This window comes from Theobroma cacao, chromosome 9 (genome assembly GCF_000208745.1).
Source record: "Theobroma cacao cultivar B97-61/B2 chromosome 9, Criollo_cocoa_genome_V2, whole genome shotgun sequence".
Classification (NCBI taxonomy): Eukaryota; Viridiplantae; Streptophyta; class Magnoliopsida; order Malvales; family Malvaceae; genus Theobroma; species Theobroma cacao.
The window spans coordinates 16004091-16023320 of record NC_030858.1 but is presented as its reverse complement, the minus strand read 5'-3'; the positions used below and the strand labels follow the sequence as shown (position 1 = coordinate 16023320).

Genomic DNA, 19230 nt, shown 5'->3' with positions numbered 1-19230 from the left:
GTGCATTCTCATTAAGATGTGCAATTTAAGCTTAAAAAGTGGTGGCAGTAGATGATACAAATTGAGATATGGTCTCCATTATTCACTTATTATTGTCTTCCAACTTTGGCATCCTCTCTTGACAAGCTTTGATCATTTTCATCAAGTCTTGGATGTAAGTGGAAATATAAGTGCATTTTGATTGCTAGTAGAACTATCCATCTCTTCCAGTAACGCAAAGTTTTTCCAATGAGACTTCACCTAATGCAAGCACTCTTTCCTAGTGAAGTTGTCAAAATATAAAAGAATTCTTGTGATAGGGAGAAATATATAGGGATACGTAATTGTCAAAATGTTTTGGAGAGTATAGCTGGACATCTTAGATATGGAGATAGTTAAAGAGGTTTTCTCTTAACATTTTCTTTAAGTAAAAGTGTTTCTCTCCCACTTTTTCCCAGCTATACCTAATGCAAGCATCTCCATATCTAAGATTCCCAGCTATACTCTCCATATCTAAGTTGTCAAAACATTTGGAACAAGTAAAGATGCCCGAAAGGCAAATTTGTCTTGTTTAATACCACAGCTTGAAAAAAACTACTGTCCCACCTCGTCCTAGGGAAGCACATTCCCTTGTTTTCCGGGAAGGAGATATTAACCAAAAACCTGATTAGCACTCTAGCATGATTAGGAATGCAAGCATACACATGGAATAAGTATACCACATGAAGGGTACAAGTAAGGTTGGAATAACACAAAACTATTGTCGTCCCACGATTTACATGCTGCACACGGACTGATAAGACAGCTATGTACAAAACCATGCAAAGCACAACCTTTTACCAATCCTTGAGTAGTTCTCCAGCGACATCCTTGTAACTTACTTTCTTTTTCTTTACTGGCGGTGCAATAAAATCTGCATCTAGCTTATCATCCTCTACCACTGGAATCTCAGCATTGTTATCTGCAGGTGGCTTTTCATTCTCAACGAATGAGTTTGTAGCTTCAACATGCTTGATCCCGAGGCTTGGTATCATGTCCAGTAACATGGCCTGAACCGGATCAACCATAACTTCTAGCTTTTCTGACTTCGCACCACAATTCTCTTGATCCAGTTCCATAAGGTCGTACTTCTCAGCTTTCTTGCAGCTTTGGTCATTATTTGGTTCACACATCTCAACCTCGGGAGCTTTATCAGACCACTCTTTACTCATATTTTCTGCAGCCTCCAGTTCAACTGGCTTGGCGCTGCATGATAATTCTATATCTTCTGCTACTTGATTTCGTCGAATCTCAGAATTTTCCCTACCAACGATTCCATAGCCTTCAGTATTCCCTTCACCCTTTTCTATCTCTTCCACATTTGTTTTGTCGTCAGAACCACTTTCTTCTGATTCATCTTCATTTATCTTAACAGACATCTTTCCACAACGTCTCGGTACCCTTCGACATTGGCTTACCACTGTTTTTCCTTTCTTTGCATTCTTGCCAGCAGGTCTTCTTTTCCTGTTGCCATAATTAGGAGTGACCAATGGCATTGATTCTTGCAGGTGAACTTTGCAGCCTCTCTGTTTTATTGGACTTTCACAAGAAACAGGCATAACCTGGTTTTGAACACTGTTGAAATCTGGTATGGCTTCCTTCAGATTTTGGTCTAATTCACTGAGCAAAAAGATAACATAAAGCAATTATTCATTAGAACATATCGGAACGTATGTGATGCACGTGAACAAGGTATCATACAAAGCCAAAACCATACAATTCCTTGTCCATTCAAAAGTTCCAAGTAAATGAGATAATGCATGCAGTTCCTTGGATGACTGGTTTCTGGTGACCAGTTTGCAGAAATATTATGACTAATAAAACATTATTGTTTTTAACAGACCATCCGATAGAAACATCATGATCTATAGATGAATGCTTCAACCATGCCAAGCAATCAAGACAAGCCTTACAGCCATTAATAAGGTCAATTTTAACATTTCGATCTCAGAACTATGTTACCCTCAATCCTTATTGGCAACTGATTGCCATTTTCGCTGGTAATTTGCATTGTGGGATCACCCATACACATCTAACACCAATCTAGGCTCACTCCAAAGAGTTTACAAAGCCAAAAGTTTCATCCTAAGATTCTGTCATGGGACGAGCACAAGTATCATACAATAATACTAGTCTTTGTGGCACCCACTCTTTCTATGAAGGAAGAGTTCGGGGGAAAGGAGAAGAGAGTAAGCGGAGAAAAGATTGGTGGTGTGGAGAGTGAAAATGACTGATATATTCTCATTATCCAAGTTATACCACACTATCTCATATGGTTTTCGTGTGAAGTATGACTGAGTTGGATTCTACCAACTCTGGAAAGACTTGTTTGAACAAAGGCTATGTATATTAAGACAGATGCAAAACTTGCTAGTGTTATTTCTCATATTGCTGAGAGCCCTATCTCCCCAAATCATATCTCATCTCATCAGAGTTAGTACAGAAGTTATGCACTATCTAATTTGGAAAATTTTCAACATTCATATCTAGAAGTTAAATACATATCACAAGGCAATAGCATGTTTAAAGCACATGAACACAAATGAATTTAAAGTGTACTTGCACCAACCATTCTAACAAGTTTGTTTCTTCAACTTCACTGAGTTTCAAACTATATAGGTCTTCTTGTAACTTTTGTCCCCTCTCTAAGCAATCCTCCAGCCACTGAGATCCCACAACATGTAACCCCTTCTTCCAGAAAAGATGTTTCTCTGCACAAGAAAAACTATAGAAAGAACAAAGAAAGTTAAAATCCCACCTGTGTGTTCGGATGAAGCACCATAGAATTTTAAAATGAAGTCAATTCAAAGTACAGTATTTGCAAATTCTAGAATGGTAAATTGTTTCTTTGGCTGGTATTTCTTCCAAATAGAATTCCGCCTTATGGTCTTCAGAAATGATGTCGATTAAAACCAATTCTAAACCATCAAACATCCAACAATCATCCTCTCCCATGGCATCTGTGAACCTTACCCCCACATTCAAATCCTCAAACCAAGACCCAAAGAAAACCCATCATATTCTCCACAAAATCAAGACAAAAACAATCAAAATTCCCATGCTTAAGATGCAAATCTGTAAGAAAAGAAAGGTAAAGAGAAAGATGACAGGTAGAGTAGGAAAGAGACACACCAGAAATAAGAGTAAGTGATTTTGCTAGGAAAGTCACTGGAAACAGAGAGAAATATACAAATTGGATATTGGTTGAAGTTGCCACAGAGAGAGGAAGACACCACTTATCATTAAAGGACAAGGTTGCTGACTGGAGAGGTAGCTGGGAGGTCAGAATCCAGTGAAGGGAGAGTTTCTCTATCATACTATTTGGTGTGCAGCATGAAGAATGAAGCATCTGTGTAATTCAGCCTCAAAATGAATCATGTATTTTAGGTCTCTAAAACACTTGTTTAAAATCCTACAAACATTTTAGAATTCTCCCTCGTCTTTTGCCTGAATAAGGCAATTCAATTCTCAAAATCTAAAATCCTCTTTCAAAACGAAATCCCTTCTAAAATGACGCATCCAAATTTGGTCTAAGTGTATTTGGAAGACATCATTATCAGACTCATTGAAGGTAGCACACAAGCAGCTCTTGTCAGGTCTACCTTGGATCAATTAAAGTCCAGTTTGCTTAGGATCTGGACGCTTCAAGTGTCCCTTGTAGTTGACAATGAGGTTCAGGCTCAGGTAGGCCTTTTAAATCAATTTGTATAGAGTTATAAGCTTGGTATTGCATGGGTGATTCGGGTATGAGTCAGGCTTGCCACTCTAAAATCCATAATTCAATAGTCATTATGCTAAAGTTTCTAAATGAACTCATTCAAATGAAACTACAGTACTAAACAAAGTAGAGACTGTTGAAAAGGATAAAAAACAAATTGTGGCAGTCATAAGCCAAAATATTATACTCAAATGATTCAAATTCAGCACGATCAATAATCCTTTTGCTATTTATATGTTATCCAGTACAATGAGTTTTGAAGTAAACCATGCAGAGTTTAAAAACCGTAAGTAATAGAAAGCGCAACTAAATTTGACAAATTAGAGTCTAATCTTGGTAAATGAATAACACTCCTGAATTTTATAATGAACAAAGAACATAAGACTACCCTTAAAAATCCTTCTCATGCATTTTTTTTCTAAATCAAATCCTACCCACCCAAAAAAAATCATAATAACTTAATCACAGTAAAGTTTGAAATGAACTCAACAAAATTAAGCCAGAAGAAACGCTCAGCAAATAGGAAAAAGGGATGCTATTAGAAAGAACAAAAACCAATTCATGGCCATCATAGGCCAAATCGCAATATCTCAACTGATTAAAAAATAACATGATCAATGAACCATTTATTATCGTAAGTTATTTTAAGTACAATCACTCATGGTGAGAACCATGTACAGACAATATCAAAGTAACAAAGTTGCAATTAGATTCAAAAAATTGAGGCCCAATCTTGATAAATGAAAATACCTCCTGAATCTCAAAACTGGAAAAATAAAAATTTTCAAACAACAAAGTGATTTAAAACCGATAATTTCAAAATAAAAGCTCAAAAAGTGATATGAAATTTCAATAGTCAAAACCCAAAAGTGAAGTTTTAATATTCAAATTACAAATCTCAATATCTCAAATTAGCAAAAGCTACCCCTCCTCAAATGTTATACAGACACCTATTTATATGAGCTTCATAAAATTAAAATGAAGTCCACATAACACATAAAATGGAGTCCAATAAAGAAGTCTAAATAACAAAGACCCTATTTTCTAAATTTTAGTCCACAAGTGTTCTTCGAAAATATAGACGACGGTCCTCAATCACAATATGGGCATGTACCTTATCATTTCTCGCTAATTCATTTGTCCATGAGATCATGCCACATTACGATACAAATTACTGATGCTAATATCACCCAAAAGGGAAAAAAACTACACAAAATAATTGCTCTTCAATTTCATAATTTAGTTCCAATATATTCCAATATCTATTTTTTCTTAGAGGTATAACATATTGCTGTGACCAGGAAGGTCCAATATCCATAAACTAGTCAGAAAACCTCACTATGAGGCACCAAATGGCATTAACCATCAAACACAATTGTGTTAGCCATACATTACCTCTTAATAAGAGAATCAAAGTCCACATCCAATCCTGGCACTGATAGGATTACCAAATGGGTAGCATGCTTGAGATCCTTGCTGATTTTGCCACCACCCATTAAAACTTCAAGCTTTAACCTCCTCAGTGTGAGTCTCAACAAGACTTGCCAATCAGCTTTCCTATATAAAATGGTTAGGTACAGCTATGAGAAAGGAAATAGACAACCAACTGGATAGTAATGATCTAAAACACCTATTAAAGAGATTCAATGAATAAAGACAGATAAACAAGATATATGTGGAATCATGATGGTCATATATCTTACAATGACTGAGCTGAACAGTAGAAGTAAACAGAGCAGCCATGAAAACTTGACCACCTCTCCTTTGGACAGTACTTCTTTCTATAATAGTCAATCGTGTTGGCATTTTCTGACCTTTGGATATTGTTTAAGAGCTGAAAAATGAAAAATGGAATAGTAATCATATCTTTCATCAAAAGTTTGCTCCATAAAAATATAGCAGTTCAAACACCAAATATTTGAAAAGCAACATTAAAGGTTATCATTAAAAATGCATTTCTTAATTTCTTGTTTTCCGATGGCTGTCAACCTAGTGATAGTTTTTTTTTTTTTGTTATAATTGAGGGAGGGGGGATTCGAACCCTGCTCTTTAAGCAAGGGGATCATGCACCAACTAATGAGCCAAATGCTCGGGTGCATCAACCTAGTGATAGTTAATGCAGCAATATGCAAATAGATCTAAATAGAAATGAAGTACTGGAATATAAATATACCTGTTTGATATCTGCAAGGTCAAGGTCCCAATAATAAGGGTCAGAATATTCATCAACTTCTTGCTGTAACTTCTTTTTTGATGATTCAGAAAGGAAAAGAAAGTACCTTTAAAAGAAAACATACAGTCAAAGGCATTTTGGCTGAAAAGAAGAAAGGAGAGAAGAGGGAGAAGGGAGAGGGTGCTCATTTCATGAAACTAAGCCTTACTTTGGCTGTAAAGGAAGAAGCATCTTTTGTGAGCAACAATCCAAGACCCAAGAGTAATGGATAATTTCTCCATGAAGCTTTGCTGCCTGATACTTAAACCCTGACATATTTTCTTGTTAACTTTATTATTCAGCCTAGAAATATTGCTGGTGCACAGAAGTTTCAATGCAAGCACACATATGGACATGGTTGTGTGTGGGTGTGAGTGTGCATGTGTGTGTGAGAGAGAGAGAAGGAGAGAGAAAAAGAGACCTTTGCTTTCAGCCGCAACACAATGGGTAACTGGCTTGTTCAAATTCATTGAGAACATTCCCCCATGCTCCACAATAATTTTGTGAAATGAATCAAGAGAATAGGTTGTAGGCACATTAACAAAGTCTGTACATGTCAAGGCAAGTTAAATAATAAAACTTTAAAGGGTGGATTTTGCAGTACACCATGTGAGTATAAATGTCAGGTCCGTTAATGGTATATCAAAGTTATCAGCACCTAATAAGACCATCATTTTTGTAAGGGAATGTATACGAAAATCCAATCATTATTTGCTTATATAAGTTTGCTAAGGAAGCAGAATCTTGAAAAGTTGGGGAAACGGGGGAGAGAAGAAATTTGTAGAAAAAGGAAGGAGGGAGAGAGTAAGAGACACACACATGCACACAAATAAATACACACACACAGAGAGGACATAGAAGATAATGAAACAGCTAACTAAGCAATCCCATTGAAGGATACAAAAAATAAGATTTGTAAATATTAAGGTTTCCCCCTTCACACTAGATGTGTCAGTTTGAATAAAATGAGAAGGAACGATTGAGACAGCCTTTTTCTCTGCCTTTCTAGTGTGTTCCTTGTGTCTTGATTTACCATCTTGCACATCTCCCTGTACTGTCCCTTTCTGAGTGGTACCATTACTTGAATGCACAAGTTCTACAAATGCTGAAACAAAAAAAGTAATTTACAAAAAGGACATATTATTAGCCTCAATAGGAGAAATTCATTAATGGTGCAACAATTTTATATAAACCCTTACATTGCACATTAAGGCACTCATGCCAAGGCTTGTCATATCTCACTCTATCGATACGTGGAAATCTCAGGCTGTATGGTGCAGCAAATACCTGAAAAAATCAAACAAAACATAAATAAACATATGTAAGAGAAAAGTTGCAAAACAATTAAATGAAACCAGGAAAAAAGTAAAGACCAAGAACTAGAGTTAGATTTTATTTCTGTTGCTTGTGCAAAATATAAATTAAATAATAATGGCTATAAAGACACACCTCAGACCTTATGGTCCGGATATCACTGTTGATAGAAAGAATGATTGATCTGCAACAAGAAATAGAACATAAAGAGTAAACATTGCTACCAAAAACCAACAATTTTCCCAGCATAAGAGCACAATAAAGAAATGCTAACTTCTCCGGGCTTTCAATCCAAACATCAGGTCTCTCTTTTGAGTTATTTGTAACTTGATAAAAACTAGGTTGCGTCTTCTTTGGGTATTCATATTTCCTGAGACAACATAACAGGTAAGTAAATCATATAAATAAGTCTCCCCAGATTAAAAAAAAAGAGGAACAACCTAAGATTCTCAGTTAAGAGTATGTCTTTTTCCAGATTGTGACATAGTCAAGGAATTCATCCCTGGTTGTTTGATTCAAGCATAATCTCATCAATACGTATGTCCATGCATGCATGTGTGTCTATCCTGAATTTCATCAGCTGGATACATGATACTCAAGGCCACACTGAGCCTTAAACAAAGCAATTTTAAGTAGTAAACATTATTAACAAGGTTGATTTTTGTTTCCTAAGGTCATAAGGCCAGCGAGTGGTAGTTACGCTCACTGCAAAAGCTATTTGTCACTTCCATGGCTATTAAGTACAGCTCATTCAACAATGGAAGCAACCATCTTCTCCTAAGATCTAGTTTACCTGAAAGGTACCTAAAATAAGGCTTCAATTTGTTTACAACAGCTTCCAATTCATCATCAGCCAGCCCAGTACCAACTCTGCAGAAGGATACAAATCTGCAACAAAAGGACCTGATTAGATAGTTGGCAGATTATGCCTAGTGAACAAACCTCTCTTATGATTATTCAGGTTTTTTAATATTGCATGGAAAAACACTTAAAAATATCAAGAAGGATTTAATTGTCATTGTTAACAACAGCTGAAGCCTGGATGCAGATTTATTTGAGTTTAGTCTAGTCTAGGTTACTCAAGATAATGGCACTGTCAATTGATGAGGACCAACTTACAAACTTCCTATGAATTATAAAATTATTAAAAAGAATATTTGTTATTTTCTAGCAATATTATATTGAATATACAGTTATATTCAAAAATTCTAGTTTTATAAATTCCACTTTGTAATTCATATTAAAAATTCATATCAATCAAGAATAAGTAAATTAAATAATTGAAATAAGATATCATTATGATAATTGATGTTAAGATTGTTTAATAGATAACATCCCAATACTGGTGTTTCCTTTTATGGTACATGCAAAAGACCATTGCGGTTAAGCTACAAAAAAGAGTGGTAGCTCTCTCCCATTGCATAAAACCCCATCCTCCCCACCCAAGATTCAAACCTAAAACCTCGTAGTTGCTGTCTCAAGTTTTAACTATCAGGGTGTCCACTTAGGCACAACATCCAACTTAGCTAAATCCTATTGAAGTAGCATACTTACCTCTGGAAAAGGGTTTCAAAAATTAAAAATTAAAAGAAATAATTTTCTTCCTCCAAGGCATACAGAACTAATCATGTTCCACATGAATTGGTCTTAGAGAGAGTCCATTCAACTTACAAGTCACCCGTCGAGTGTCTCATGCCTATGCCAAAGTATTCACCTCATAAAGGTTCATTCAGCTGAAAGTGAAAGGCTATTCACTGGCCCTCTGAGCATTTGAGGCCCAGCTATTTTGTTATAAAGGCTCAAAGGAACTAGGAGAGGGAGGAGTTGAAGAAGGGAACAAACGTCTGCAGTCTCCCAAACGCCTCAATGCTTAGAACAAAAGATTTTTTCAGGTCTCAGGTTCAAATATACATGAGTGTGGGCTTATATAGATGGCAAAGAGCTAATACTTGTTGTATAGCTCAAGGCCAATCGACCATAATATATAACATTAAAATTAAAAGTAACAATATGCAATCATAGAGGCTTCTGTGATCATGCACAAGATGTTATATATGTATGTGTTTCACTAATTTAACCAATTGTGAACAGCTGCAGCTTAGAGGTGAGGAAGCAGCTAAATACTACCGCCTGGGATAAGCATTTGGGTCTGGACGATCTGCTAAGCCAACTAAGAATTGAGCTACCTGCAAAAGTGCCACATAAATAAGTATGGAAAAGAAAAAACAAATAAGGAAAAAGGATAAAAAAACTAACCTCCCCTCCTCGACGTCCAGAGCCATAATATCCTCCTAAAACCAAAAATGATTACCTTGAAATGCATGTGAGAAATTGCTAATGGTCTTGAAATAAATGCATTAGATGGCAAGAAAGGAAACAAAAACATAAAGAGAAATATTTCAGACCAATAATGAGAACATCTAAGTCAGAACCAGCATGAATGTACTCAGGCTTTAACTTCAACCACTTCCCACTTCTATCACTTGGTTCCCATTTGGAACCAAGGTCTTTTAACACAATACCTTCATCCCTAAGATGATAAGAAGCAGTAGAACATATCAGAACCAAAATATAATAATAAGGATGGATGAGACAAAATAATTAATAATAGATAGAATAGGTAAATTATTTAAAACACCAAATGCATATTTGAAGCTATTTGAAAAACTAGGGTGCATTTAGGATTGCTTTCTCTTTACTTTTTTGTTTTCTGCTTTCAAAAATGTTCCTTTCATTTTACTTAAACAAGTTAATTTTATATAATTCAAATGATAATATTATTTAATATTATCTAATAATAATATTAAGTGGTATTATTTAATCATATCACAATTTAATAATATTTAAATAATAGCATTATAAATATATAAAATATGAATAACATAAATATCAAATATCAAATAATTTCATATTTAATAATATAATTTTATAAAACATTAATTAATATTAAGAAATTATATATTAAATAAAATATTTAATTATCAGAGAAGTAAGAATCAATTAATTCTCATATATATATATATATATATATTTAAGACATATGTATGTCTGTACATTCGTACATACATATCAAAAGCTTTTGAAAAAGACTGACCTATTTTCAATCGTTTCTTTGAAAAATCTCTCCACATCATCCACACTGTACGCAAGACATGACCAACAAGGCTCCCCTGCATGATGAGCATAGGAATGATTGCCGCTCTTCTCATAAGTAGAAAATATTACACACAAATCAGGTAGTCATGGGAAAACCCTTCAAGCTATACAATATTCACCAAACAGTATGTTGAGGACATTAAGTACATAAATAATGGCCCACAATTGCAGTAGGTTAAGACAGCAAATAAACATCAGATTAAGACTAAAACAGTTAGAAATGAAGTTTCAAGATTTCACAGAGGAAGTAAAACAGAACCAACTGAACCATTGGTCATTAACATTCCAACTGCATTTGCATTTGTTAACTACGTGACTAGAGATTGGCAATAAACAACCCTACTCCCTCCAACTTCCCCAACATGGCGACACTAATCCCCTGCTCCCTCCCCCTTTTTCTTTCCCAGAGAGCACACTACTGCCTGGTTCTGCATGTGAACCAAAAACTTAGTTTTACTAACAGCAGTAGCTGCAAGCTGTTAGAAATTTCTCCAAAATGAATTGGAATTAATGGGATTAAAGAACATAATATAACCTGGCATACACTTCTATAAGTATTATCCTCTAATGATTTCTTTTAGCTGAGACACGGCAGTCAGGAACAATGCCAACACAAGCCTCTTAGCATACCCCTCCCTCCTGCACCCCACAACCCCTTTCCACAAACAATAATTTTTCATGTTAATTAACAAATATGAACTAACTCACATCTATCATCATGGTTCTAGCCTTAAAACATGACAAAAATGAAGTCCTCGCTAATTCTGTAAAGGGACAAAATTATAAATTTTGGCAGGCCAGATTCTTCAATTATGTTCTTAAGAAATATGCACCCAAGCATTTGACTCAATTGTAAGTGCATGTTTTCCCCTGCTCAAAGGGCAGTTCAAATCCCTTTCCCCAAATCAAAAAATTTCTTAAGAAAAAGTCGCATTTGCATAAATAATCAGGGCCAAATTGAAGAACAAAAGATTTGTAATACCCAGTACAGGAAAAGAGTATACTCAATTCTCATTGTTGTTGATGATATGGTAGCTATGCAACATAAACATAAATACTAGGAAATTGAATTATCCGTATTCTTTACCAGGAGGGCGATGAGCATTAAGACCACCATAAGGCACTAAAATCTCTAAACGACCCTTCAAAGGCTTCACCACCTTTTGAAGAAGTTCATGCCGTTCCTTCAAGCTCTGGTGAATGACACTAGTGTCTCCAACATAAAGAATATCAAATGCAACATCTAGCCCATAGCAAGTCAAGGTCATTTTAAAAGCTTGCATGTCCAAAGACACAGGTCAGTAAATTTATTTTGGGCCCATGTAACAATATCAACTGATTTCAAAGCAAAATCTGAACCTAATTTCAAGTCAAACATGAAAGGATACAGCATAACTGCACCAAAGAAAGAGAAAAGAAAATATAAGATACACATGAAACTTCAAGAAAATTTTTCTACAATAGTAATTAGTAATAAGAAAAACAAGTTCTCTACAACATAAAACCTGTCTGTCACTGTCAAGGCCATCTTTTGCTGCCTTGGCTGTCAACAACAAATAATAATTGTCATAAACACATTAATAATGATAAATTCTGCAAGATAAAGAGGTATCAAAATGAGAAGACAAGCAAAAATGAGGATAAGAAAAACAAAGCAAAAGAACCTATTTCTTGATTTGATCCAAACTCAGCAAACCGACTCAAAGTGGTATCCCAAACTAACATTTCTCCATCAAGTATGCACCTATAAAACATTCCAAGGAAAAAAAGTTGATGCACATCAGAAATGTCCCATATGCACTAGGCATAGCATGCATGGAAACCACCTCACAAATCTGGGAAAACATTGTATTGCATCATCGAAAGAAAACCTCGAGCAATATGTAAATCGAACCCTTCTGAGATTTCGTGAATGTAAATTAAAAGATTTATCAAAGTTTTGTTAACAGAAATTGTTCTCTTTAAGGATTTGTTGATGCAACTGAATCTCACCCTTTCCAAAGGCACCAATTGATATATTGCCTAGAAAAGTACTATACTTAAACAGAAATAATACATAGTCCAGATGACCTTTTTCCCCTCTTCTTACACTATTTTCAAGTAATGGTATATGGCCCCTTTGAAATAAACTATTAGCTCTGTCCTGCACAGGATACTCATGGTCAAAGACATATCAGTGAATTGTTTTCATTATTTCAGCTTCAGTCATTGTTTGTTGAACCTCATTCTACTTCTACCTGAAAACAAAAAATATTGACAGCAATTGCATATAGAAAATAATCTAAAACCCTAATACTTCCTAGAAGTCATGTTTTTAAAAATCCAATCAAGATTCTAGAATACTCTTTTTTTCCCCCTTGGTTTTGACTAGGAAGATTAGATCACAGGAGCACTACCCCATCAGCATGAATCATATACTGCATTCTTCGGCATAGAACAACCTAGAGAGCAGAAATAATTCCTAGGAAATGACAAATGAAAGAAAGGGAACTTCAAGGATTTATGAGACTCAAACAATTGCCAGTATGCTAATACTTCCAGAATCATTTATTCCAGAAGAAATCAGCAAGGTTTCTGAAATACCTTATCTTTCCTTTGACTTTGACCAGTAAGATTAGATCATAAGATTTACCCAATTACCCCATCAAAATGAACCATCTATAGCATTATTCAGCACAAAAGAATCTGAAAGGCAGAAATGATTCTTCAAAAATGGAGGATGAGAATGAAGGGAGGCAACTTAAGGGACCACAAGACTCATATAACTTGAAGAAAAGATAAAAAAGCATTAGCCTTCTATGAGAAGGAAGGTTAACAAGAAGAAAAGGTTATAGTGGTTTCCTTAAACTTTCAAAAAAATACCATCCTAAAAACAAATAAGTATACAACCTCCAATTTTCCTAAAAGATGAGAACTTACAGAAAATTAATAAAAAGCTTCTTTGAAAAGTTTAGGCATTTAGAAAGAGAAAGATGCAACAAGGGGGAACATTTCACGTAAATGAAGGTATCTTAAGGATCTCAATTTTTAAATTTTCTTTTTTTAAAAAAGGACTGTGGGGAGGAAAGGGCTTTTCTTTTTTTTGGAAGCAGTCACTGCTTTGACCATACCAAGTTGCAGCATCACAATTTATTGCTGCCACAAAGCCTTAAAAGTATAAAAAAGAATAAGAACATTTGCAGTGCGTTTAAGCCATTCATGCCTCTATTGGTCACAAGCAACGGTTCTCAACTTGGAGGGCAACATTTGCAATGAATGAAAAACTTAAGTTCAGTAATATGGCTATTTCTAATACAGTTCCTTAATTCTCATTGTAACGAGTCTCTTTTGGAGTTAGAGGATTTATATTCATAAGTCAGCAAAAGGCCATGTCATATGCAGTTTTCTGAAGCAAAACAACCAAACTGTCATCTTGAAACTTGAGCTATCTTCAGATAGAATCAGTTTCACTTCTGAGTAGGTTCTCTATCTACATTGAATCTTGAAGAGTGGATTATAGTTCCATTCTGTTCCAGGACTTGCTTATTGTCAGACTTGATGTTATTATAGATTGGGAATCATGCTAACTGGGTAGAAATCTACAGTGACCAGAAGAGTCAAGTGGCCCGTCAATTTGACTTTTGCTTGAACAGCTACAATAAGATTTCCTCATAAAGCACAGTAATATTTCCGTTCCAGAAGACTTTAGGAAGCAATTTATAGGGTTGTCTCACTCCTGTACCTTTCTGGATAGCGACTTAGCCATACGATCAACAACAGCGCACAAAACTTCATCAATCCTTCAATATAGAAATTAATTCAGAAAATTCCAAGACCTCTCATCATCTTCTCAATTCCAGTGGATTTTCTCCTGGAAAAACCTAGCCAGAAACTTGATCTTAGTGAGAAGGAAACATCTATAAGGGAAGGTTTTCACTGCCAATCCTATGTGTCCTTCACATAGAGCACAGATCCTGTCAGCTCCACAAAATTGATTATCTAGCTGTTCATTTGACATGTACTTTTTGGTTCTCTTTGTATTAAAAATGCTTCATCATCCGTTGTCTCATAAGTTTGCTGTGTCCTTTGCCTCATCATCCATATCTTATAAGTTTCCTATGTCCTTTTTCTATTTTTCTTTCAGCAAGGTTAAAACTTCTTACAATGGGATATAAAATGGATTATGGAGATGGAGAGAATTGAAGAACCCTAGAACACGAATGAATTAATGTCTTGTAGGTGAGATGAAAGACTTCAACAACCTTGTTCTATCATTGGAGTTCCACTGTGCAAGGGGTATACTAGGATTTTATTGTTTTCAAGAAGAAACATGTTTGAGTTCCAGTGATCAAATGATTACTTTACCTTTATGTACTAGCATAGATAACTCAAATAAAGTTGGTCTATTCTTTAGATAAAAGAAACAAGGAAAAATAAACAATCATGTATGCTAGAATATATAGCCCAAGAAGCGTGAAGAGGGGGAGTCTGAACAGGAGTTTGTTGGAAAGAAAAATAGAATACAAGTGAACGACAAATCTTCTGAAATAATACAAGTTGTACCATAACAAAACTAGCAAATGCTTACCTATCAACCAGAATATTTTGTGCAATAATGTTTGACATCCCACGCTCATATTCAGAGTGATCAAGAAAATTCCTGTTGAGAGAGAGACAAGAATATTTATAGAGTTTACAAAATGCTTGTGCTTAGCAAGCTACTGAATATTCCTTTCTTCACATAAATTCATATAAACAGAAAAGCACTTTTTTCTGGAGGGAATTGCCATATGAACAACCATTTTATTTTTCTTTTTTTTTCTCACTTTTTTCCTATTTTGGTAGTTTAGGAAGAAGAGACATGAAGATGAGATCTTCACTTTCAGGGGAGGTGCAATTACCAAAAAAGGTATGCCATACTTCAGTCATACAAACCTCAAAATTCTTAGATATTAATGCGAGATAGGAAAAAAATAAAGGTGTAAACAAGTTCGTTGAACATATACCCACCTGGAGTAGTAGTGTATCTCAGTTCCATTTTTGTGGATTTGAATGCGATCGCCATCAAATTTACACTCAACAAGTACCTCCTTACCATGAAGCTATGAAAGAGGACAACAACTAAAAATTATTGATTAAGATAGATAAATATTTAAAATGAAAAAAGGAAAATATGATAAGAGAAATCAATAAATAGAATCACATAGAAACTAACAGTAACAAGAATCTTAAACAAGCTTGTATTATGATGTCATCATGAATAAAATCATAATGGCTATTATTACTCCAAAAAATTCCCAAATATTTGGGACAAAGATGAGCTGTCACTTCTTGAAACACAAGCCAACTATGATAAATCAAACCTTTTTCCATGCAGCAGCTGCATCACGGACTCTCATAGCTAGTTGCGGTCGCACAGCCTTTCCAACCTCAATGTCCTGCAAAAAGACTATCGTCACTTAAACAAATACATAATATTAATATTTTGTTGGGTTAACTAGAAAAAAAATTCCACTATGATCAATATAGCCTAATTATGACTTTTCCCATGAGTTTGAAAATGATACATTTTCCCATTCAAGATGTCATTTTTGGCAACATTTAACTTACTTCTTAAATACATACTAGGATATGTGATTTAAAAAAGCTCTTCCAGCACATGCAGGTGCCACTTTTCCTTGCTCCTATGTGCCTTTCTAAAAGAGAAAAAAAAAACCTTTAAAATGATCTGAATTGTGGAATTAAGCCCTTGTACTTCTATTCTATTCAATTGAGCCATAAATTTTTATTTGGCTGTAATTAACCCCTAAAATTCTATTTTTAAAATAAAGTAAACTTCTATAATATTTGCAAGAGAATTATTACCACATTTAAATTTAATGAGATGCTGCCTATATGAGTAATTGAAATAAAGAAAACAAAATGCTACCATGCGGTGGAAAAATTAATTCCAAACAAATGGAGAAAGGGCAGAGGAAAGTGATTAAGGAATAGGAAATGAATTGGAAAAAAAAAAAAAAAGAAGGCAATAACAGAACCCATGAGTTAAACATCTCATTTCTCAACCTCAGTGCCCCTTTCTCCATCCTCCTCTCCACCACCACTCTCATCTTTCTTCGCCAGCCACAATCATCCTCTCTTCACTACTAACCTAGCCATGCCATGCCCTTTGGCCCAAGTATAAAGACAAAAAATCTCATTCATACTTTGCAGCATAAGAAAACCCACCACAAACCAGTAGAGAGAGACCACATTTTAGGGCCAATACAGTACCAGCCCTCCATGTGTAATAGCATCGATATATATCCCAATATTCACCAACCTTAAGTTTCAAATCACATCACAGAACATCAACCTTTGGTCTCTAAAAAAAACATAGAAAGAATTCCACTTATATTCACATAACAAATTCTGGCAAGGACAACTGCAAATGGTAAGCTCACCAAAAACTAAGTCCAATATGAGGAAGCTTAAGAAGAGAAGAAGAGCGAGAAGGAATGAGAAAATAAAAAAGCAATTAAAGAGATAAAGAAAAGGGAAACAAAAAGCTTCATCAGAACAGAAAGCTCCTCAACTGATGCCATAACCTTACAACACAAGAGGCCAACAAAAATTTAAAATGCATCGGATATTAAAGACTTAACGTGATAGAAGCAGTTCCCAACTTTCTACAAAAATTCACTACACAGTATAAGTTTATAGAGATTCAGAGAGTTGGTTCAACATGTATAACACACCTGACGCTTATGACGTTGACTACGATCCCTCAACTTCTCACAAACCATTTTTAGGTCACATGTGACATTAAACAAGTCTTCGGCATCTGGATGAAATTCGTGAAATATGCTTTTTTCACTAATTCCCAACTTGAGATCTGCCAGAAAATTAAGCTAAAGATCAAAGCTTTCATAGTGAACAAAAAATTTATGAGTTAAGATGCTTATTGATAGTACCTTTTAGAATTATCATGATAATCCACTTCATTTCCTGTGCATTTGTCTTATTAATCAAAGAAGAAAGGACTGTTGTCTTCTCGGCCCTGATGTCAAAGACGTTGAGATAGAACAAAATATCAGCGTCATGCATTCACAACATTTTGATAATTACTTTTTTCTACCTGTGTTTTGCTTCTGGAAGCCAAAAGTGCTTATTTATACAAATACAAACCAGTTTAAGCCCTACACCGTCCATGAATTCAAAATAGTTGGATGGACTACTAACAGAGGGAAGGCAGGAGTAACAAACATAACGTTGGAATTATTAGCCTCCGATTGATTATCACGCTTTTATTCTTGAAGAAAAAGCGGGAAAAAATGTCTTTGGATAAAATTAAATACTAATGTTGTTGGAAATTCAATGTTTCTATTATTATGAATAACACAACACGAGTAATTTTAGTTTTATATGGAAGAAATATATTTAACTCAATGAAACATTTGAACTCTTGGATCGTTTTTAGCCAAACATAATAGTAATTTTTGCTAGTAGCTTCGGAAGAAGTAAAAAGCCAACAGCGAAAACAAGAAGCAAATTGGAACCACAAAAATCGAATTATTATTAGGTGAATCAATGAAAATGGAAAATTACCTGCTTTCAGCAGAAGCTAAGCGATCAAGCAAGTCATTCAATTCCTTGATGGTGAGTCCACCGGAAGCCGTTCCCTGCCTACGCTGCAGAACCTCAGCGGCGACAAGAGCGAAGTTTCCAGCATTGGCGCCGGTGTTTGCACCACCTTTGCGCCAATTGATAAGACGGAGAGCATCGGGGGAGTCCCTGGACATGCCAAGAGCGTCAATGAGGCAGATGGCGAGCACCGATTCCTTGAGGCCGTATGTGCCACGCTCTCTGTCCAGCGACGGAAGGATAAGCCGCATGGCGCTGAAGTAGTCGGAAGGCTTGCAAAAGGTGTCTAGGAATTTTCGAAACTTGGACCGCTTCTTGGCTGATGTTTTGCTTTTCTGGATCCAAGAGAAGAGGCTCACTACCACGCTCAACTTGATTTCCTCCGTCATTTTTCTTTCCCCTTCTTCTTCTGCTTCTCTAATTCTTTTGCTGTTAGAAGAAGCAGCTACTTTTTAAAATTGAAACCCACCGCTACAATTCGCTACAATTCTATTTGCTTCCATAGCTTGCAGAGGAAGGAGTATCGACTCATCGTTTAAAATATAAAAATCATAAAACAAAATTAGACTTGAAAAATATAAATATACATATGCTTTAAAAAAATTTTAAACATGTACATTTGACTATTTTACTTGTTGATTATTGATAATCTCCATCCTCAAAGAAAAGAATATGGGTTCTATTTCTTCTTCTCTCACAAAAAATATTTATAATATTCAACAAAATTCAATAAATTTTATTTTTCTTTGATTGTATTTTTATCTTAAAACAAATAGATTTTAAGTTTTAATATTAATCAAAATGTCATTTTTTAACTTCGAATGTAAAATTGACTTAAAAGGTAACAAATATCAAATATTTATGTTTACATGTCATTTTACCATCTACTCTAATATGTTAACATGTCATGTCAATACCAAATAATATAAAAATCACAAGTGATATTTTGATAAAAGACAATTATTTAACTTTTAGTCATAAGATTTATTTAATCTAAAATAAAAACATAAAATTTGATTAAATATAATAAAAGAATAAAAATTTATTTAAAATTTTTTAAATAATTTAAAGATATTTTAAATATTATATCTTTTATATTTGTAATCTATAATATAAGTAAAAGGAAGCCCCTTTGGAGCTTTGTCACAACCAGAAACTCTCATCGAGCCCGTGACAACCGTCGCGAAGCCTCGACAGACATTCTTCCCCC

At 34.9% G+C, this 19230-nt stretch overlaps 1 protein-coding gene across 1 annotated transcript; it reads right to left on the bottom strand.

Moving 5' to 3' along the window:
- On the bottom strand, positions 520-18559 carry LOC18589404 (DNA ligase 4). The gene is made up of 26 exons (XM_018127878.1): positions 17985-18559; positions 17351-17436; positions 17135-17271; positions 15761-15835; positions 15408-15499; positions 14986-15057; positions 12083-12162; positions 11924-11961; positions 11807-11813; positions 11506-11661; positions 10357-10432; positions 9668-9792; positions 9519-9553; positions 9390-9448; positions 8067-8150; positions 7537-7632; positions 7398-7446; positions 7148-7235; positions 6850-7053; positions 6370-6495; positions 6118-6217; positions 5910-6015; positions 5440-5570; positions 5132-5293; positions 2588-2743; positions 520-1638 (listed from the first exon to the last, which is right to left on the bottom strand). The coding sequence occupies exons 1-26, from the start codon at positions 18407-18409 to the stop codon at positions 816-818; spliced, it is 3588 nt and encodes a 1195-aa protein (XP_017983367.1). The 5' UTR covers positions 18410-18559; the 3' UTR covers positions 520-815.

Excerpts from the sequence above, each read along its gene's own strand:
- LOC18589404 (XM_018127878.1), bottom strand. The coding sequence starts at position 18,409 with ATGACGGAGGAAATCAAGTTGAGCGTGGTAGTGAGCCTCTTCTCTTGG. Across the intron at positions 7,633-8,066 it reads AAATTGAAGCCTTATTTTAG|GAAATATGAATACCCAAAGA; the intron begins GTACCTTTCAGG and ends ATGTTGTCTCAG. Across the intron at positions 5,571-5,909 it reads ACCTTGCAGATATCAAACAG|CTCTTAAACAATATCCAAAG; the intron begins GTATATTTATAT and ends TTCATTTTTCAG.